Raw genomic sequence first — 22,550 nt, forward strand, 5'->3', positions numbered from 1 at the left:
TAATTTTATTTCAACACATACATTAATGCTACTGTCTTCAAGTAGCAATGAATTCCAGTGCAAATGGCCCAGGTCCAGCAACCTTATGAATTATTTTAAGGTGTGTTAGTTATGTCTACATTTTGGGAATGCTGTAGACTTGGTAGAAGTGCAGAGAAAGACAAAAGCCAGAGCTTTCTTCTGGACTCGTGTCTTCTGAAAATGGGCATCCAACAGCCTAGACAGGTGGGAAAGAGTGTATTGCTATAAGTACCTTCAGTATTTCCTTCATCATAGGAGCCCACTCACTCTTCCTTTGGACTCTGCAGTCTGCATCAAGGAATACAGTAATTTGTGGGCCACCTGTAGGATGCTTTGAAGCCATACAACGTGAAGGAAGGTTTTCCTTTCTGTTTGGCCCTTCACAATTTCAAAGAATCCAGTAAACTGATGTATTAAGTGTTTTATGTTGGGAAATAAGTCCAGTAAATAATCACAAAGTTCATCAGTTCTAACAGTTGATGGCTAAGACTCAAAATCATGTAGAGCTTTACCACATTAATGAGGAACTTTTAAACAAGATCAAATGCTGATGTATTTCATGACATATCACTATGACAAGCCACCTAGATACATAGGAGAGTTGTTAGTTAGCAAGATAATGTGATATTCTCTTATCTTACAACTCAAGAATTTTTTTTTCTTGCATTGTGCTTATAACAATCTGAAAATGACAGGATTTTTCAAAATTATTTGAATAGGAAATACAAAATTCTCCAAAATCAACCACAAGATTCTCATTTAAGATCAGAAAGTCCTTGAATATTATGTCCTGGTCTTATTTACATACACTGTGTGATACCTGTTTATGTCAGGAAGAGCAGGCTACAACTAGAAGAATTCAACCAGGCATTTAATGTAGTATAATATGTATAGTCTGGAGTTTCTAGAAGGTACAGAAGGAAAGTAAGTTTTCTCAGGAGACATCAACTCTGAGGAGATGGGCCCAGAACAAGAACAGACTTTCCACAGAAAAAGAGAAAGATTTAAAACTTGGCATATTCAGAGAGTAAAAAAAGGCATTTGGTAAATGGTATGGACGGGCCATTAGGAGGAGGATTAAAATCCTGTAGACAGAAAGTTGATGGACCTAAGTAATCTTGGGCAGGGTATGGGGGAAACTCAACTCATGTTCACACTCTTCAGAACTCAGTTTCTTCCATCTCCTTTCAGCCAGTAATTGAGCCTCTTAAACATCAGCTTCGCCCTCTACAATTTCCTCTCTGGGGGAGTGCCGCGAGCAGTGAATTAGGCTGTTTCCAGAGGAACAAATTGATAACTGCTCCCAAAACGGATCTGTTGATCCCCCACCCTTTGGATTCATAGACATGGCTGGTTCTGCAGAAAGGGTCTGTAACTGGGAGGGAGGGAGCCAGCCCAGGTCCATCACTGTTCATTTTGCTGAGCTGGAAAACCCTATGTGAGAAAAGGGAAATTTCTACTCAAAGGTATCTACTTTACATTTCTACAGGAGGTTTTTTACTAGCTCAGCTCCAACTGTGGAGCATTTATTTTACATCACAGAATTATAAAATTCAAATACATTCAGCCTACAAATTTCAAAACAGAATTGAAAATAAACAGTTTATTTTTCATGCCAGACAAAGCAGTAGGGAGACTGCTGCAAAGATTGATTACAGTTTACAAAGTGTTCTGGTTGTGAGAATTTGATCATAGCTCCAAACTGCTCGATGATGTGTCTGTAAAATACTCCAGTGTAATAAAGCATGACAGTTTTGTTCCCTTCTCAATTCAGGCCATTTTTGATCGGAACAGGAAAGATGAACTACCCAGGTTGCAGCTCGAGTGGATTGATAGCATCTGCATGCCATTATATGAGGTAATTTTTACTTACTGCTCCTGTAGAGTCCAGAGAAGATTGTTCTTGCCTCTCTAGGGAAAAAGACTTAGCTTACAGTGCAGCCGTGAAGGCTATTTGAACTCTTATCTTTCTTTGACTTTACCAAAAGTCTGAATTCCATGCAGAAATCTTCAGATTCCCTGAAGGTGGTAATATCTGTAAACATAACTCCTCTTTAAGTTATAAAAGCTGGTAGGGCAACTGTTTATTTTATTATATTTGAGACAAACTGATTCTCATCAGGGCAAGGCATGGTGTGCTCTGCAGAGAGGTGCCAGAGGAATGGCGTCATTAAGTGCTGCTGTCAGACCTGTCCAAATATGTGTGACCCAAAGGGAAGCTCACGGATGAGCCTTTGCGCTCCCTTCTGGCTCCTTTCCAAACTGTTAAGGGGCACTCTAGGCCAAGCCTTTGAGGTCAGTGACGAATGATTTGTGGTTTAACCTGTCTTCTGTTTAACTTGGAGTTTACTCTTTTAATCATCCTTCTACGCAGACTGCATGGGTGCTTGGTATAAGGTGTATAAGCTCTCAAGTATTACTTCATTAGGGCTATGGACGACCAGAATAATGCTCCTCTCTTTTTGGTTTAAACCAGCTTCAGAATTTGACTTGTGTAACATAAGCTTCACCATTTTAACTTTTTCTCTCTTCTATGCATAGAAAGCAGAGCTACACAAGCAGGATGATAAATGGAAAGTAACACTGTAGAAACTTAACCATCAATAACTGTGTCAGCCAGTCTTCCTCCTACTCACTGGAAGCACACAGACTGCCTTATGCCGCTAAAGGCTGCCAGTTTGGCCACTGATATCTGAGAAATCATGGGGATGTTCTCTCTAGGCATTTTTGGGGAACTGCAACACATGCTCCCTGTTACCACTGCACCCCAAACTGCCTCGCATCTCTGAGCAATGAATGAGTCGGTGATGACACAAAGCCAAGAGCTGGGAAGCTGCCGTGTTAACATTAAACTGTTGAACTTCTGCCTGAATGTAGCTCCCCTACACACACACAATAATGGATTAGCCGTTCCTTTTCATTTTACAGACCAGATGTGTCACCAATAGCAAACAAGGTAAGAAGGATGATGTGCTTCCCCTGCCCTCTATACCTTGTGGCATCTGAGGCTGCCACTATGGCAATAATGAAGTGACTGCCCAGCAGCAAAGGCACCTCCTGTTGTGCGACATGGACAACATGCGCTTGTGTAAACAGTGAGGTGGGCTACGGCTTTGCCAGTAGATCCTGTCCCTTTCTTAGCTCAGTCTTTGTCACGATGAAATAAATTAAATCTATGGCTTTCAAACAATTAAGGCAAATCAAGCACAGAAGAAGAAAATAAACCTATATTTTTTAAAATACCAAGATAATTTTGGACAATATGGAGCGGGGGGGAACTCGCCTCGGACAAAAACTCTTTGAAAATAATGTTCCTTTCAATGTAATAGTTCATATTACACTAGAATGCATATTATACCAGAATTCATGATTTGTAATAGCATCTGTAATCCAAAAATGTACAATAAAGCAGGAAGAGCTGATAATCATACCATCCTCTGCATGAGAAGGCTACATCTGAGCACTAAAGCTCTGGTTAGTTAGCTCCATCTTAGCAGGAGATCTCTGGGGAATATATTCACATCTGATTTCCCTGCTTTCTGCTGTCTTTGCATCATGCTGTGCAGCTATTAGCCTGCTGCTCAACAACTTAAAAAAGAGACACCATCAAACCTGGAAGTCATTGCAGCACCAGCCTTAGGGGTAAACAGAAAACTTGATGTCATAGTATCACACTGCGGGAGATTCTCTCTTCAATGTGAAGCCAAGTTTTAATTTTCATATCCAGCTTAATCAAACCTCAATACACATATCACATCAGCAGTGTATTCACGCATTGTAAATCCTCCATTTAGGGCTGGCTGAACACTGCAACTACGGCCGAGTCCTAGATTTCTTTCTTTTTTCTTTCCAAATACATTCTTTAAAATTCTAGCTGTTGTAATACGTTGTAGGGACTGCATGTGGGGATAGAATGGGTTACATCATTACAAATGCAGCATAAAGAGGCAGAGTGGCAGCTGACAAATTAGTAAAATCTTAGTGGTACTTATATAGCTCACTAGCATAGTGCTTATAAAAACCATATGTTTGACATAAACATTTGACACTCATTGTGATACCAAACTTACAACATTAAACCATAGAGAACAAAATCAAGGCTTTTGCATGTAATTTTTTCCATGATAGTGATTAGAAGTCCTGAATCCATGTGGGCAGATCCGAGCATCCAGAGCCCTGAAGGGAACTCTGTGGGGAATGCGTGCGACCATACCAATGCAGTTGCTACAGCAGGACCTAATGCTGTGCTCAGTTTTATTTGCCACCCACACAGCAGAGATGGTCCCAGCAACCAGTGAATGTCGGCAACTCCCGTTAAAGTCAGACAGGAGATCTGAAATTTTCTTTGCTTAAAGTAGTTCCCAAGAGTAGGCTATTCTTGGCAGCTGCGGATGTCTGAAGTATGCAATGCAGAAGGAGCTTCACAGCCCAAACTTCTAGGAGTGGTCTGACACCACCCCAGTGCCACTGGCAATACTATAACAAATGGTATCTTCTCCACAGTCAAAGCTTATGAGCTAGGCTACGTACCAGAGTAGCCACGAGGAATGTTTCATACTTAAAACTGCATGTAAACTTTGCAGAGCGTTTTAGAGAGTTATGGCCTTCCTAGCTTTATTTTTTTTCTCTGTTCTGAAACATTCTTTGGGACTTCATCAGTCTTCTGGGGAGATTTGGCTCTACCTCCTCCTTATGCATCTGCTCTGCTCTCTGCATTTCCTTAAGGTACCTCGAGACGACCCACTCTGAGGTGCAGTTCTTCTCCCAGGTAAAGGATAATGAAGTCTCCTTTATCAGGGGATGTGTATCACATCCCTCTGCTTACCTGGCTAGAACTGTTTTCTGAGTTTGGCCCCTTTTGGTGAGAAGGTTTACAAGTGACTAGCAAATCCTCAAGACTTGTGCACCTTCCATTAGTAATCCTGTTTGCCCCTTGGAGTGCCCATCCGACCCAGAAGAAAGGAGGTCAGAGATATACAAAACATGCTACATTATAAACTAGCATGGAGCTTGAAACTAAATATATATATATATATATATATAAAATGATAGCTGGGGATATAAAAAAAAAAAAAAATCAGGAATTATACACAGCTAGATTTCCCATATCCAAGTGTCTAAATCTAAAACCTTTTTGTGTTTGCTTTGTAAGCCTGGCTCTGCTCCCTTGCTCTCTTCCACATCTGCTGCTCAATGTGGGAATCAAGCCACCTCCAATTTCAAAATACCTTAGTAATCAAATCTGTTTCCTTCACACCGTGGATCAAAGGTTTGTGAAGATAAAACCTTCTCAATTTTTTGTTCATTGCTTTTTATTACACTTGGGACATTATAATTTTATTGAATTTACTTTTTTGTTACTGTAGTGATCACTGATCAGAGTATTTTTATGTGGCAGTGGAGTTTTTGCCTTGAGTAGCAGAACAGTCATCCATTTACTCTGAAGCTCTGATTTTAGGGGCTTTAGTTACGCTTTACTGCATCACATTCATTCTTCATTCAAAAATGCCAGCAAGAAAAGGTTTCATCAGTAGAGATGAGAAACAAGCTTATTAGAATAATCATTTATAAGGAAAAATGCATTTTTTAGAACTGTAGAGCATTTCAAATCTACTAATGTAGCTTCAGTATGAAGTAATCATCCTCTTTTTTGGTAGAATATTCTATAAAAGGGAAGCACATGCAACTAAAGCAGAAAATCTAAGACATGCCACTGAAAATAAAGCACTATGGCTACACTGAAAGCTGTGTTCACCACACAGAGAAAGTATTCTGTACCTATCTGGACATACATGTTCATGTAACAGGGAACAGAATTTTGATCGTTAAGACAAATTACCTCTCTGACCCTCCAGTAAAGAGATGCTAAGAGTTTCAACACTAACAGATTTCTCTCCTGGACCGTGTGGTTTCTGTGCACCTAAGGCAGGATCAGTCACAGATTTTTCCCAACTCAGATTAGATTTCTCTGTGGGGAGCAGACAGAGTGGGAGAGTGAAGATCTTATTCTTTTTAATCATTATTTTTCTCACAAACAACATCAAAGCTTCAGCGATTCACATCAAACAAAAGATGCTAACAGAAGCCCAGCTCTGTTCACAGCATTGTTAGGCAGAGACAGTAATGCTATGAATAGCAGGGCCAAAGGCCATGCACTCTGCTTCTGGGCAGATAAATACATAGTCAGGTAGTCAGTGACAATGACAGCAGCTATTTAAATTTAAGGGAGATGTCTTTGTGGAAGATAAAGAAGCTCACAGCTTTTACAACTTATGCGTGCCTGAGATTGCCCTGCTCACCTCTACCTTGGTGCTCCATTGACCTGCTCCATTTTAGTGCTATTTTTAGTGCTATTCAAGATTTTCTTGGGTATTGAGAGCTTTAAACATATAATAGTATCTACAGAAGTGAATTTGCATTACCCCATCCAAGATTCTAGGGAGAATCTGGAAAGAGTAAAAACATTTATGTTTACCCTAGCAAGTACTTTGTATGTTTTGAATGGAATGTGGAGGGACAGAGTCCTTCTTTATCACATTGTTTGACATAGAAAGAAATCTAATCACTCTGTCTACAACTGCAAGAGCTACAGATATTATCTTCCTACAGAAGATGATAATGTCTGGCCTTGTAATTAAATCTATCTTTAGAGTATGATGATGTAGCTGCAAAAGCATCTGTTCTGCTTGTAAGCATACATTAAATGCACAGGGTATCATAAATGGTAGAGCCTCTACCAAGCATAGAAAATACACACAGCAATCTCCAACAATCATGGCTACCTCTGTGCTTTAACTTCTCCGGTTCAAGAGTTGACTTTGACATCTGAATTGGAAGTGCTTATGCACACACAGTGATTTTTTTTTTTTCTTCCAAAAGTGTATACTCTAGTTACAGTTACAAGGCAGGAGATTAAGCTTTTGATATTCTGTTGCAGAGAAGGAGGAAAAGGTATTTTTAAAGAATCATGCTTACACCGCTATGTCCTGATGCAGCACTTCCTCATTCCTTCAATTACAATTTTGCGTAAGGAAATATTGATAAGAAATTCAGGGTTTGGACCACTCCTCTAGAAGTCCTGCTTGTCCAGAAAGGACTGTATGGGCTGGCTTAGGCCTTACTCAGGTAACAGTCACTGGATGCACCCAAAACAATGACTTTTTCCTTCAGATGTTTCTGTCCTCTCTATACAGTCAGAACTGAAAAACTTTTAAAATTATTTAATAAGCAAGAGTTTATCTGTATGAACATTTTGGAAATGGCTTGCTGTACCCACCATTCACCCGTAGCTGGGGTTGTTGGTACAAACGTCAGAGCACTGCTGTTTTAAGTTTGCAACTAGTCAGGGGGTAGGGAGAGCACTAGGTAGTGAGCTGTTCACCACGAGCAATATATAGACATTCCCTGAAATATGTTCACAAGTTGTTGAGAATTGTTTTAACAAAAAAAAAAAAGGGGGGGTATCAGGGCTAAGCTATTAAAAAAAATGTGTTCACAGGAAGCAGTTTGATCAGCTCTGTGTGATTCTCATTAAAATCAGCTTTTCCTATGTAGCGTGTTGAGGTAAGAGGAGGATAACTTTCAGTAGATCCTAAAGAATACCATAAAGATGCACACTTTTGGGAGGGCTTATTTCTGACATTTGATTTGGACACAGAGAGTGAGCGATAATGCATGTATGCTTCCTGGGACTGCCTTTCTGACAAGGATTAGTCAGCAGATAGGCTTAGGATGCAGTATGTGATACACCATGGACTGAGGCTGTACAGACTTTGGCAGATCAAATTAGTCTCACTTTGTGTTGAAATCCGGGGGGTAATATTATCCAAGGAAGAGCAGGTGCAACATACTCTGCTGTGTTTGTAAGAAATTTGCTTCAGAGGAAACTTAATCAGGCCAAATGCCAGTGCCGGGGGGAGTTGGTAGCTAAGGATTACGTTAGGAATAAGTGTTTGTCCCAGAGAAAGGAGATTTTGGCACTGCAGAAGGATCTTTCTGTAGCCTTGAAACAGGGACTCAACTAGGTTCAGCACTTTTGTTGCCTTGTTGCTTGTCTACTAATGATGAACCTAAACGAGGCCACCCAGAATGAATTCTCTTGAACTTTCAGAAAACTCAGATACTATGACTGTATTACAACTTCCAGTAATGGAATAAGTGTCAGCAAACTGTTTTTCTGACTTCCTGCCCTTAACCTAAGTGTCTGGCTTTTTCTGCTACTTTTGTACTAATAGAGAGAAAAAAAAAGAAGAGCTATATAGGAAAGAAAAACCAGGAAAAGAATGCTTTTATTTGTAATTCCCTTTTCAGTCAGTCAATATTTCACAGTGTAATATGGAAAGGCATAGTTTTGGTGGTTTCAGAGCAACAATTTTTGTGTCTATGAGTATCATGAACACCTTTTTACAATGGGCACAAAGATCCTGATCCTCTTTTTTTGTTTCCTGAGAGTAGGGAGGGATTCGTTTTGCTTTTGGAAATTAACAGAACATTATTTTTGCTAGGATTTTTGTAATTTGCTGAGATTATTGATGAAACATTGTATTACTATCAACAATTTTAGGAATTTACAAGTTTTCCGAAATTGGTTAGAAGAAGACACAGCAAAACCGAGTACTTTTTCCCTTCAAACAAGAGTTTTTCAACTTACTTCTCAGATAGATAGTCATCTTATGCCAAAAAGGTCTCAACTGAAAGGGCAGGTCATCAACAAAGATATTTGGGAGAAGATAGAAAAACCAACATTTGCCATCGACTTTAGTGAAGCTAAGCTAAGCTTCACTAAAGGCTTTCAGCCTGATCTGTGAGAAAAAGTGAATAATTCATAATACTACAATTTCTGTTGCTGTCTTATTTAGAATTATCTGCTCAATGTGTTGCGAAGGACATGCAGTCATGTATGGAAATGTATATAAAGATCTGAGGATGTAGACTGAAAAGTTGGCAGATAAGGTAGAAGAGACAGCCAATAGAGGGAACTCAAATTGTACAGCAAATCTGAAAGAAGATAAATGGATAATTTAACAGCCATTCAGTTTTCAAGAAAGACAAAGCACAAACTACATTGCATCAGAAAAGGACTAGAAATGATGATGGATGAAACGCTTCAAGTAAGTGTTTAACACAACAGAATCACAGTTGCCTGCAGAATTCCCAGCTGAGGGCAAATTCAAAGAACTAAATAAGGATATGAGACTGATACGGTTTGAAGAGTTTTTCAAAATCCATTTAATAGCAAGGCAGAAGACATTGATCAGCTGCTTGGTTAAAATGTTGAAAGGAAGAGAGTTAGAAACATTCTGTCTCTTGCATGCTTCAGACGCAGAATCAAAACCATAAACAGCAGAGCAAAATAAGAAGTTGTTTATGAAATAATAACTCTTCCTCTTCTGAGCAAACTCTTAGTTTCATGAAATTATTATGAACAGATGAATCATTTGCAACTATAGCAACACATCAGTTGAGCTACTTCAGTAGGTACTCTGTCCTTCAGTATTACTCTCTCTCTTTGATAGCATAGCATGCTTGATACTGGTCAGAACACATTTGGGTACCAGGAGATCTGTATATATTCTCCTCCCTGAAGTACCTGGCACATTTTACCAGTGGAGAATCTTACTTTATTCTCATCCCTCTATAGTATGCATGCTTACTTACAAAGGAAGGCAGCATTATTCTTGCTAGTGTACCATCACCAGAAACAAAATGCTAATTCATAGCAGAAGAGCTGAACACTTGTGCATGTATTATATCCCTTCCCAGTCACAATTAGATTCCTTCCACACTGCTAACAATTTCTATAGAGAAGAAAAAAAGAAGCCTCCGTCTTCTATCAGGGAAGTTTGTAGTATGTTCATTTCATCTAATTACATTTTTAGGTATCAGAAAAAAATTCCCTGGCAGAAATGCAAAAGTAATGCACTGATGCATTATGTACTTGACCATCTGGACCCCTCCTCAGTAAGCCCTAGAAGGAATAAATAAAGTCTCCTTCAACTATGAGGAGATTGCAGTAATTTTTTTTTTTTTCATGAACTCAGCCTCCTCCCAAATACAATATTTTTTTTCTGGAACATAATGATTAAATATGGCCCTGAATCAGTAGGGCAAATAATTAATTCATATACACACACAGTCAAAAGTTTATAGAAGTTAATCCCTATATCTTCTCTGTATTGCTTTATCTTCTGTATTCTACTTACAGAAGGTAGAATTTAGGAGTCTTTTTGGTTTTAGTACATGGGCATATATACAGAAATACTTTCGGTTTTTCAAAACAACTTCCATCAAGTATTTGTATTATGAAGATCAGATCTGTGGATGACTGCAGTACAGGTTCCCTTTTATCTGAACTAATCTGAAGTTCAAGGACTTTCAGATAGATAGCTCACCTTTGGCCTATGTATTCTCACGTGAAAGCCACTTCAGCAAAACTCAGGAGTCCAATTCAGCTGTGCTGTAACTGGTCACGACTCTCTTGACTTCAGCAATGCTTCATATGCTTACACCAGGTCTGAATTTATCCCTATGGCTTCTCGGTCACTAATCCTCCCTTCCAACTCAGAAACTGCCTACATAATAAAAGTGATTCATTAGAAACCACTGGGTTCCAAAGTAGAGTGAACACTGAGACCTATAACTTTTTGATATGTGCTCAGTCATAAAAATGAATTTATATGGTCTCATTCCATAAACTCACTTTACAAATATTAGACCCGCAACCACACTTCCGTGAGCTTGTCAAAGCTCATAAGTTAAGCAAGGTCACAATTGGTCAATATTTGGATAAGAATCTCGGGGGGGGGGAGAAAGAAAGGAAAAAAAAAAAAAAAAAAGATAAAAAAGAGAAGTATATACTCTGGAGGTCCTGCAGTGTTTTTAAGTTAGAGCATACTGTGCTCCTCTTTAAAAGGATTTGGTATTAGTCTTAGATTACAACAAAATGTTGTATTTGCTTTAGCAATAGTTTAGACTCTGGCTACACCTGTGCTGCATCTTGGCTGCTTCAGATAACATCCTTTCCCAGAGATGACAGTGATGTAGCAGATGAAGTCCTCTCCCCCACCACCACCCTTCAACCCAGGAGGTAGATCTACCAACAAATGCCTCCACTGCTACCCATCACCCTCTCCCCAAAGGGGTTTGTTGCTACTTCTTCTGTTTCTGCATTTTCTATCCTTATCCAGCAAAATACACCTAAGGAGAAATACATCTCTATACCCAAGAAAAAACACTCTCCCCTCCCTACCTTCTCCCATAAATAGCTTCCTCTGAATATCTCACACTCGCTCCCTTTTGACCTCTTCCCTCAGGCAGCTCTGCCCCTCTGCCTGGTGCACACAAGGTATTGCTGAAGTGCCTTTAACCTTTTCTTGTGCTGGAGGAGCTTATATGTAAGAGGAGGTATACCTTCTTAAAGTATGCTGTGGGCAGAGCAGTACATAGTCACAAAAGATGATACCTAAATTATTGAAGGTGGTAAGGAAAAGTCCGTGCTATACAGTAACTTTCTGAGAAACAGCTTAGTCACGCATCTGAGGTAATACGTGGATGCAGAAGGGAACTGCAAACCTATCTGGATTTCCTAACGCCGGAGCGCACAGCCGCCAGCATGACCGCTCCTCCAGCACGCTTTATCACTCTGCGATTAAGAACAGCTTTTACAGCAAAGGAGATAAAATGGGAAGGGTCACCAATCCTGTACTTACTGCTGTGTAGCAAGGCAGCTGCATTGCAGTGGCAGAACTGCGAGTGGGCATCGAGGTCCCAGGCGGAGAGACGGGACCCCCCCCCGGCAGGGGTTCCCTCAGCCCCCCGCCCCATCCCCAGCTGGCTGCCCGCTGGCTCACAGCCCGCCGGCTGCCCCAAGGAGGGACGAGGAAAAAGGGCCTTTCTGGAGCTAGGAGTTTCTGCGGTGGTGTCCCATGTCAGACAGCTGTTGAAGACCAAGCCTCTTCCTACTAAAGCAAATAATAAACCGAGTGTTAAGAAGCTGGATACCAAATTAGACAGATGACCAGCAAAGCTGTTCGTAAGAGGCATGCATCAAAAATAGTGGCATGGAGGAGCAGTACATCAAGGGGTTTTCATGCAATAAAACAGAAAGTAAAAAGTGCAGCCAGGAGGTAGAAAACCCTGACTAGGCTACAGCCAAATAACCTTAAATAGCTCTGGGAATAAATTGGTGGTTTAATCCGGATCAGGAACAGGTGCTATGAATGTAATTCAGTAAATGGTCGAGAGCCTGCCAGAAGGGCGAGAAATGTGTTGCTTTTGAGATAATTTCCCAGAAGCTTCATAAAAGAAAATAGATTACTGGAGTTTAATAATTAAAACAGGGCCAGATATATAGTAATCAAATGAGGTTTTAATTACATCTCAAGCAGAAATAAAATCCAATTTGTGTACTTTGTATCAGAAAAGTCCCACTGAAATGCCTTGGTAGCTGGAAAAAAATAAAATAAAAGCTAATTTCCATAGGAATTATAGTATTTGGTTTAATTAAAAGGCTAGATCAGAATGAGAGAGTCCCAAAGTGAAAGGACACTAAATACAGAAGCAGTGGTTTAAACATCAAATCAATGTCTGAATAAAGACGTTTTATAGACCAAGTGCAAAATCTGCACTGTCGAGTATCCCTAATCTAAATTAATGTGTAACAAAATAAAGTTTCTTAAAATTGCACTATATTTTTTGTAAGTATTCCATAGAATTAATTGCTTGTTCTATGGTAAAACTGAATATTAAAGACATGGTTTATTCTGTCTTAAATATTCCTTTTAATTTATTTCATCAAAGTTAATGTTATCAGTTAACCGTTCTTGTTATTTACTTGGTAACCTCTGTTGCACCTGGGTTATTGGACTCTGTAATATGCACTTAGGTATATATTTCTAAGAAATATATGTATTTACTCTTGGATTTAAAATGCGTTTACATCTCATAAGATACAGTGATTTCTGTAGAACTGTGGGGGTGCTTCTTGAATCCATTCCAAATCTACTTGGGCTTCTGGTCTATGCTGTAGTCGATGCAAAGCTAATTGAACTAAGCAGCTCGAGCACTCATAATCCTCCTGGCACTGTACGTGAGAGGGCTGTCTCCTACCATAAAAGCGTGGCATCTGCCTAGGCCTGGAGGGATGAGCACAGCAGTAGGTCATGCCCAGACCTCTGCATTTGCTCCCTGGCGCTAGGATTGAAAACATCATGGTCTTGTGGTCAGTCTTGGCAAAAAAAAAACAGTACAGAAAGGACACAGACACAGCCTAGAGCTGCATAGCCAAAGTCCACTGTCCCAATGAGCTCCTTCTCCTCTATGTTGCCTGTAGCAGGTATAGGTTGCTGGTACAGCATTTATGAGAGGAACAGACGGTACTGCATTTTGTGCTTACAGATACTGGCGCCAACCGGGTGTCAGCACAGAATGCCATCCTTGTGCTTAGAGATGTTTGAAACACACTGATTTTTAAAGACTGATTTAAACACTGATTATTTTTGGTTTTTTAAATCTAAATTGTATACTGGAAAAAATACTTCACGAAAACTTTTTCAAGATTTAAGAAACACCAGCAAGCTTAACTGCCAGTGGATGGATACTGGCTTTGCACAGAAAGGATCTGATAAGTTGCTGTCAAGAGTTGAATATCTAATGTGCTACCTCTAGACACTGAGTTGGCAGTGGTAATGCAGGTGCTGACAGTAACAGCAGTGCGCTTTTCAGGATTTTCAGGCGTTTATGATGTATTACTGCCCCTCTGTTTTGGACTCTGCCAAATCAGGTTTGAAGAACACACAATGGTCTGAAATAAAGAGCTAAAAATGGGGAGTTCTGAGGCACAGTGGTGAAAATGTTATAAATCCACGTCTGTTCTATCAAATGAATGACTGTCACCAGCGAGCAATACGTGGTAGAGACTGCAGTAAACTCTCCCTCTTACCCCAGGCCCAAGGTTGCAAAATTATCTGCCCCATCTGTGCCATATTCTAAGGAAATAACTTCAAGTGGATTTGCTTCAAGTTCCACACAAATCAGCTACTTACTTATGGTGTGATTTTTCAGAAGTGCTGAGCATTCATATTTCCTACTGAAGTCAACTAAAATTGCAAGTTTTCAGCACATCTTAAAATCAGGCCATTAACCCTTAATTATCATATAATAGCTCAATTAAAATCTACCAAGACTTACTTCAGTAGCTAACCAAGCTCCCATGGCTTGCAGACTAGCTATAAAAAAAATCCAGTTCTTTAGTGGAGTCTGGGCTCTGGGGACCATTTAAAGGGGTTGCTGTTAACCCTGCTATTTAAAGCAAATAATGAAAATGATCAAGTGCAAAGGCACCTGCTTCCCCTTTCTTTTCCTTAATAATTTTCTGCACTTTTAGAAAAACAACTTTTGCTGTCTTCTCTGTCATTATTTTTTTCCTTGCACCAACCCTTTATTTCCACTGACAAATACGTAGTTTCTATGCTATCAGAGAAAGCATGATAACCAGCTTGCAGCAAAAACCACTTCTTGCTAATAAAAAAAGCTGCAAAAGAATAATACTCCTTTGTCCTGAAAGAGCACATTACATGACTGCTTTGGAGGTAACTGGGTAACCCTTTCTTCATGTCTGGGTGCTGCTGTTAATGAGGTTCTGTCTCTCTTTAATGTAGGGACAAAACCAAGTGAAGCACTTGTCGTCTTTCCACATAAGTATTTAATACTAAAGGGGAAGGTAAAATAAACGTGTAGCAAAGGTGTGCAGGGATTATGTAATTTTGGGGCTGATTCAAAGCCAGCTGAAACTAGATAAAAGATTCTTCCTGGCTTCTGTGAGCTTTGGACTGGGTATGTAGAAAAGAGGTGATTTCAGTGCAATCTAAAAAGAAAACTTGGAGCATATAGAAATGGATTTTTTTGCCAGCTTTAGAAAGCACCGTACTGTTGTGGTTTATTCATCTATAGGAAATAAGAATCTAGCACTAGGGAGAATCTGAAAGTTATTTCAGCTCTGTCCAACTTGTCATCCAACCAGTGGACCTCCTGCTCATAGACATCAGCAGCCAGATAGCCTCAGGCACCTGGGGAATGCCTCAAGAGGACTATCTTTTAGGATTACAAAGCTAAACTAGTTGAGCAGCAATTCTGCCACCTTAAATGCTTTTTTGAGATTTTTGGTGGCCTACTTAAAGCCTCAGGTAAAACAAGTAAGATAAAGAGATCTCAATGGGAACAACAAGCTTTACCTACTGAGGAATTTACAGCTGGGGTGAAGAGGGTGGGCCATGGTGCATATTAAACTCTTTTTACCCTGCTACTCCCTGGACTGTCCATCAGAGGAGTCAGTATTTTTTCTCTCACCCTCTTTTTTTTTTAATCTTCTTCCAGTGTCTAGTGAAGCTGAATGCGAAACTGAAGCCTATGCTGGACTCCGTGGCAGTAAATAGAGGTAAATGGGAGGAGCTGCACCAGAAAAGACTTCCTTCTCAGGCAGCATCCTCGTCCTCCTTTTCCTCTAGCTTTACCATGTCTCTCAAAGACATAAATTAAGCCTGCAAATGTCAGTGTCGCTTTACGATAAGAGCTGTCTGAAAGGCTTTCATAAGCTTAGGCCCACCATTTTTTTAAGAAATGCTTTCACAGACATGCTTAATTGATTGGATATTATCTTGATGGCAGCATGGTTTGCTTTTACTGGGAGGCTTAGTGGGACTTAAAGGAAGGCCTGCGGTGAGATTGCGCTGGTATCTGGAGTGACACAGAAGACTTAGCACAAGAAGCATTCATTCAGCTCCACTACATTTCAACTGCTGCTGTAAAAATCTGTAAAGCTGACAACAGACTGAAATATAAGAACTTACAGCTTAATAAAATTAATAATACAGAGCAGAACTGGGATGCAAGCTGGTCAATTCATATGCAAGGAGCTGCAGGAAAACAGAATAGTATGTAATTTCATTGTTGTTTTGCATCTCTTCAGTACATGTTATGAATCAATTATGCCTGCTTTTGTGATGTTCCTCTCTCACTCTTCCCTCCTCTTTTATGCCTGAATGTTCTGAAAAGCCTGCTTTGTATTCTAAAGAAGTATTTTTTTACAACAAAGCTTCTTAGTGATTGATCAGGGCCTTTAGAATTGCCTACCTTTGCTACATTTAAAAACAAACTTTATTATCTTTAAAAACACCAACCTGTCCCTTCTTCCCTGAGAAATTCATATTAACAATGCAGTAAATTTCTCAGCAAGGGGAAGTTTGCATAAAGGCAAAATATTGCATGGTAATTTTAGAGGCGTTTTTTCTTTTCTTTTAAAAAATGCTCTTTTAACACATTCCCTTTTTTTTTAAATCCCCTAAGGAAAAGATTAATGGGCTTTAATGAAAATAGAGCACAAATAAAAAAGCAAATCTGTTGCCTTGTGCTTCAGGTTTATATTACACTGAAAAGTGGACCCTGGATAAGCCTTTCTAGTATAATTTCCAGTTGAAATTAATATTTTGAAATGGTGGAGAAGAAGAATATCATCATAGTGGACTGACTACCTCTTACTTCTCTTGCAGTTCGTTCAGTACAATTTGAGATGCTGTTATTACAGCTAGCACAGCACTAGTCAAGGCTCACATGTAGATGTCTATGGCAGAGGTGTTCATAAAAATCTAATCAAACATGACAGGTCACAAAACCAATCATGTCTAGTTCTGTGTGGTGACGCTAGTATTACCTGAAAGTTGGCCTCTTTCCATTAGTGCAAAGATCACTAGTGTAGCAAAACTGTGATCCATGATTTGAGGGTGCTTTCTCTGCTGCATGACCGGACACAAGAGGAGTCATGTTGCAGTGCTTATGAGTTCCCATTCATGTGGGGAAAAAACCTTTGTACTCCATGAAAAATGGGATTCTAAATATAGGATTGTCTGGCAGCAGAAAATACAGCTGAATTTTTAGTTTTACACCTGTGCCAAGCTCCATTTACTTCAGTGGAATTACTTTGAACTGGCACCAACTTCATGGAAATCAGAACCTGGACCAGCTGACCAGATGCTAAAAAGAGCTTTCCTCCTTTCTAAGGAAAGTGAGTCATTAGCGCCTTTGAAAAGCTCACTACATCTGTCTGACAATCAAACAGAAACAACAAATCTGCTGATCACTTCTTTAAAAAAAACACAAAACAAAAACCCTCTGTGCTACTAATCATGTGTATAGGAGAATAGGTGGAAATTTCAGTACTGTTGCAAGCCAATCTGTTAGCACGTGACTGAACCACATCACTTTCTCTAGCAGAAAGAAGCAGGGAAGGAGCAGAGATGTAGACTGCACAGCAGTGAATACATGCCCCAAGTGGAAACGTTTCTGCTATTATTTTACCACTTCTTTCTTCCCTGAATAAAGACAGACGCAGCATAGTAAGCAGCAAGCCATACAAAACTTACTTACAACGCGTACTTTATGGGAGAAACGGATAGTAGGAACTGACACAGTACTGCTGGCAGGTACACACACAGCTTTTCTGAATTTTGATATTGCGTATTGCTAAGTATAACATAATTTATAGCACATACCCTACAGCTCCCCCCAAGGTTGAGTCTCCCCTCATTTCCTCTCCTTTTTATTGGCTTCAGTGCGCTGTTGCCCATGGCAACACCCACCGGCAGGGATGGGGATTCGGCACCACCACAACCTGACATACAGCTGAAGTGCTAACAATGTCAACCATCAATCAAGTGACTGTTTGTAATTGCCTCCATCTATTTCTCCTGTCTTTTGCTATCTTTGCTATTGTGGGTCAAAATTCAGAAACTGCTGACTAATGTTATGGTTCTGTTCCTCCATCACAAGAAAGAAAATGAGAGAGCACAGCTAGATCTTTATCAAATTGTTCTCAGGCAAAACGAAACAACCCTACGGAAAGCAGGGGGGCACAGTAGTGCATCTCAGAACAGCATTTGGTCTCTGAAAGCGGTATAGCTCAATCTTAAAAAATAATTTAAAATCTTATAATTTTTTTTTAACACTCAGCTTAGAAACCCACCAAAGATTTGCATTTTTGAGAGAAAAAGAAGATTCTTTGTGGAAGCATACAGTACGGTAAAGAAACATTCCAAGTTTCTTGTGTTTTAAGATGGTGGAAAACACTTTTTAGCTAGTGCTGACAAGCTTGCTAAACAGAAATTGTATCTGCTTTTCATTGTTTCTGATAGGGAAACATTTTCCCAGTACTTCAGTCAGTTTTGCCAAAGTCTTCCGAGATGTGCACAGGAGAGATGACTGTGTAGGTTATTAAATCGGAATTCTCCATCTTTCCCTTGTTTCCCTGCCCACTGCACAAGCAGAGCTCAAAACCCATTGAAATCAGCTTAGTTCTGCGATTGCGTATAAAATGCAGGTCCACAAGAGGCGAGGACAAATTGGAGGGCATGTGGAGAAGAGGGCGGAGACCCCACCGTTACCCAGGACAGGGGTAGTAAAGCACTGCTTGGCCTTGCCGTGGAGATGCCCTGATGCGCACCGGTCTGTCTCAGCAGTAGGAGAGTCCTCGCTTATTTGCCCTGGCTGTTAGTGGAAACGTTGCCTTGAACGAGGGCTCTAGCATTTACAATTCCAGTGCTAAAATGTGGTGAGCACGTGGCCCACCCATAGGGTCAGAGGGGCTTCGTTCTCCCCCGAAGGTGCTTCGAGCTGGTTCAACTGCCATGCCTTTTTTCTGGGTGTCCTCCCAAATAATGCTAACCGCAGCCTGAATTCAGTCAGGTTTCCTGTCTCATGGGTTACAGGCCATGAGGTCTCACAGGGGCCAGCCAGCAGCCCTCACTTCATCAGCAGAAAAAGCTAAGGAGAAAACCTGGGTCTTCATGCCCATCCTCAAAGACAGTTCAGGCCACGCAGTAATTCCAGTCAGGATTCTCACCTGTGAGACCCCTTACCATAATTGCGTAGGGTAATCAGGAAGGAGCCTGGCATTCAACTCCTACTTGATTTGGAGCAGGCTTTCAAGCTGAGGGTGCACCTTCCCCACCAGCCTGTCGGGAATCACAAGGGTGGGCTCGTCTCCTGCCCTCCTGCCAAAGCCCTTTACATGTGCCCAGCAGGGGGAAGGGACGCCTGTGGGGTACAGCCCCAATTTCTGCTTCACGCCTAGGAGATGCACAGACCAGACAGGCTTCGGTGGAAGAGCTCAGGAGGGGTTCATATGTGCATCCTCCTAGATTAAAGTGCTCCCCTGCAACACAACACTGTGACCCCACCAGAAAACCAAACGCTGTTCAAGGCGAGGAGCACCCGGGGTAGAGGCTCTCCTGCGGCTCAGACAGAAGAAGGGTTTCCAGCCTCCTGAGAATGAGACATCCAAGAGGTGTCTTTGGGCATAGTTCGAGTAGGCAACTCAGACAATTTCCCCTAAAAGTGCCCCATCGGTTTGCATTTCTCCCAGCCTGGGACCCACAGGCAAAACAGAGCAGCTTCAACAGAACATGACTGGGATGTAGACATCTGCGTCTGTCAGGACACAGTTTTGCTCCTGCTCCAAAGCAGAATCACACTTACAGGGGTAGGCAGCAGTAGCTCACAGAAGTTTAAACCAGATGCCGCCTGTGGCAATGAGACACTGAACTCCCCCTGCAGCTCTGCCACAGCCAGCCCCTGCTATCTGCAGGGCCAGGGATCTTGCTGAGAAGGTCATGAGTATGTTTTGTGCCCTGCAAAAGAGAGCCGTGGAATAGACGAATATGGTTCATTTTAGCTCAGGTATTCCTTCAGATGGTGTCCTTGGTACAGCAGCTGCATTTTTCTGGACTAGTGACCTTGCTAATTGCTCCTTCCTAGACTGCACTGCAATCTCATGATGTGCCTGTAGTTATCAACAAAGCCAATACTAGTACTCACAAACTATTGTTGAAAACTGCAACCAGCAGTGCCTAACGTCATTTGTAATATTTAGCTGAATTTATCCTAGTGGAAAAATAGGAGTGTTTCAGTCTACAGGCCAAATATTTCTTTTCCCTTCATAAAACTAAAACGATTTTAGTTACTGATAGATCATTTATGCCTTGAGTGAAATTTTAGAACAGGTTTATTTCAAGGTTATGTAAAACATATTAACAGACACTTCCAATGCTTAGAGTGTTCTGGGCAAGAAAACGTAGAGCAAGAAGTTTTTTTACTGGCTTTGTCAAAGAAATGGAAGATTTTTAAGAGTAAAATCATGTGAATGGTTTCTAACATAACAATGAAGTGGGAGGTCTAAATCAGCTGAAATGAGAGAGAAAATCCAGAGATTTCCATCACTTGAATGTGCCAGGATTGGAATACATACTGCATATTGCTCATTACCTTTTCTGTCTTGGATTACTTTGTATTTAATTACCAATTTATAAGCATGTTGGCCACTGCATCTTACGGTTGTGTGGGTGATAGCATTATAAACTTTGAACCTTTGCCTATGGGAAACAACTAACACATGCACAGAAATACCGTGTGTATTTTCTAGTGCAGGCGAGTCCTACGTACATTCAAAATGTGTAACTTAAGACTTCTGCATCCTTTTCCTTTTTGCATTTTAAGACCATTATTGCCCTCCTTGTTTTGCTTTAGTAGATCAAATGATGCTGATTCAGCTTTTTAAAGCATGTTTTTGAAATTAACAACTTGATTTTATTGGTCTCTCTAAAAAAAATAATAAATCATTTTAATGGTTTGCTGTGATTTTTTTTTTATTTTTCTTTGAAAATACCTTGTCAGGATGAATCAGAGCTCTATCTATTGATTACTGAATCATGCAAGTTAGAAAAGCATGAAAACAGGTGCAACTGAGCAGCCCAGATATGATTTTTGAAACACGACCTTTCTTCCGTTCCTGGGAGCAAACCTAACTTCGCTGAAAAGACGAGAAACCAAATCTGGCTGGTGCCTTTAACAAAGCTATTCACATGTACAGAAACGACACAGATTATACAGTCTGCGATACTGGATGTATCGTTGTTCAGTAGAAATACTGTGGGGAGAAAAAAAAATATCCTGCTGATCTCCAAAGAACAATTACATTGTTGAAATAGTTACAGGCAAGTGGGATATAATTTCTTCTACTTTTTTAAAGCTGCAGGAAAGCTGGCAGATTGTGCTAAGGTACAAACATCCTCCCTTCCATCAGCCGTGGCAAGCTTTGGATCTTGACAGGCTGTGAAGGGGATGTTTCATGTTCAAAAAGCCCAAGACACCAGTAAAATACTGGCCTGTGTTCCAAGACTGTGTGTTTAGCTTAGGGCCTGTTTTTACACTACCACTTACTGCTTAAGAGAACTTAAAGTCTATTATGCAAGTTTTAGAAATAAAGAAGTTGAAAAATGAGCAAACTCATTTTGATTTTACTCTTTATTCTTTCCAGCTGCCCGAGTTTTTGAAACTGGGCAAACATTCAGGTCTAGGCACTTTTTAGGAGGAGATGCCTGTTTGAGCCAGTTTGGAATCACAGAATAGCTTAGGTTAAAAGGGACCTTAAAGATCATCTGGTTCCAACCCCCCTGCCATGGGCAGGGACACCTTCCGCTACACCCGATTGCTCAAAGCCCCATCCAGCCTGGCCTTGAACACCTCCAGGGCTGGGGCATCCACAAGTCCTCTGGGCAACCTGTTCCAGTGCCTCACCATCCTCGTGGTGAAGAATTTCTTCCTTGTATCTCATCGAGATCTACCCTCGTTCAGTTTAAAAATCGTTACCCCTTGTTCTATCACTACACTCCCTGATAAAGAGCCCTCCCCATCTTTCCTGCAGGCCCCCTTCGGGTCCTGGAAAGCTGTAATAAGGTCTCCCCGGAGCCACCTCTTATCCAGGGTGAACAACCCCAGCTCTCTCAGCCTGTCTTCACAGGAGAGGTGCTCCAGCCCTCTCATCATCTTCGTGGCCCTCCTCTGGACTCGCTCCTACAGGTCCATGTCCTTCTTATGTCAGGGGCCCCAGAGCTGGATGCAGTGCTCCAGGTGGGGTCTCACCAGAGCAGAGCAGAGCAGAGCAGAGCAGAGCAGAGCAGAGGGGCAGAACCACCTCCCTCGACCTGCCGGTCACGCTTCTTTGGATGCAGCCCTAGTGAATCGTCACTGAACAGCCCGTTTCACTGCTCGGGAGATAAAGGCACGAAAGGGAACAGAAGATGGCAGGCAAGCACAGAGGTCCCTTCTCAGGCACCAGCTGCCATTTGCACCACCGGCGGACGGAGAAAGCAGGACGCAGCGGCCGCCGCCATCCCCTCCCTCGGCACCCGCCCGGCTCTTCAGCGCCCGGCTGGCCGGCTGAGGGGCGGGCGGCGGGGGAGCTCAGCGCCGAGGCCGCTGCCGCCGGCCCTCGCACCGCCGCCCCAGCCCCGGCACGGCAGCCCCCGGCGTGCCCCGCGACCCGCCGCGTCCCGCCCCGCCGCTTCCGCTTCCGGGGGAGCGGCGCCCGCGGGGGGGGGCGAAGAGCGGGGGAGTACTTCCGCTCGGGCGGCGGGCGTTGCCATGGCAGCGAGGGGCCCGGCTTCCGCTTCCGCGGCGGCGGGGCCGTTGCCGTGGCAGCGGCG

General features: G+C 41.6%; 1 protein-coding gene across 1 annotated transcript in view; it reads left to right on the forward strand.

Moving 5' to 3' along the window:
* The window catches only part of PDE11A (phosphodiesterase 11A), a gene marked incomplete at both ends in the record, with an annotated part of 139,464 nt that extends 123,909 nt beyond the window's left edge, over window positions 1-15,555 (forward strand). The window contains 2 exons of the mRNA XM_082312211.1: window positions 1,796-1,879; window positions 15,394-15,555. Coding sequence (XP_082168337.1) covers window positions 1,796-1,879; window positions 15,394-15,555 — 246 coding nt within the window. The remainder of the gene's footprint in view (window positions 1-1,795; window positions 1,880-15,393) is intronic.
* Window positions 15,556-22,550: the final 6,995 nt, after the last annotated feature.

Source organism: Platalea leucorodia, assembly GCF_965183815.1.
Source record: "Platalea leucorodia genome assembly, chromosome: 5".
NCBI classification, from domain to species: Eukaryota; Metazoa; Chordata; class Aves; order Pelecaniformes; family Threskiornithidae; genus Platalea; species Platalea leucorodia.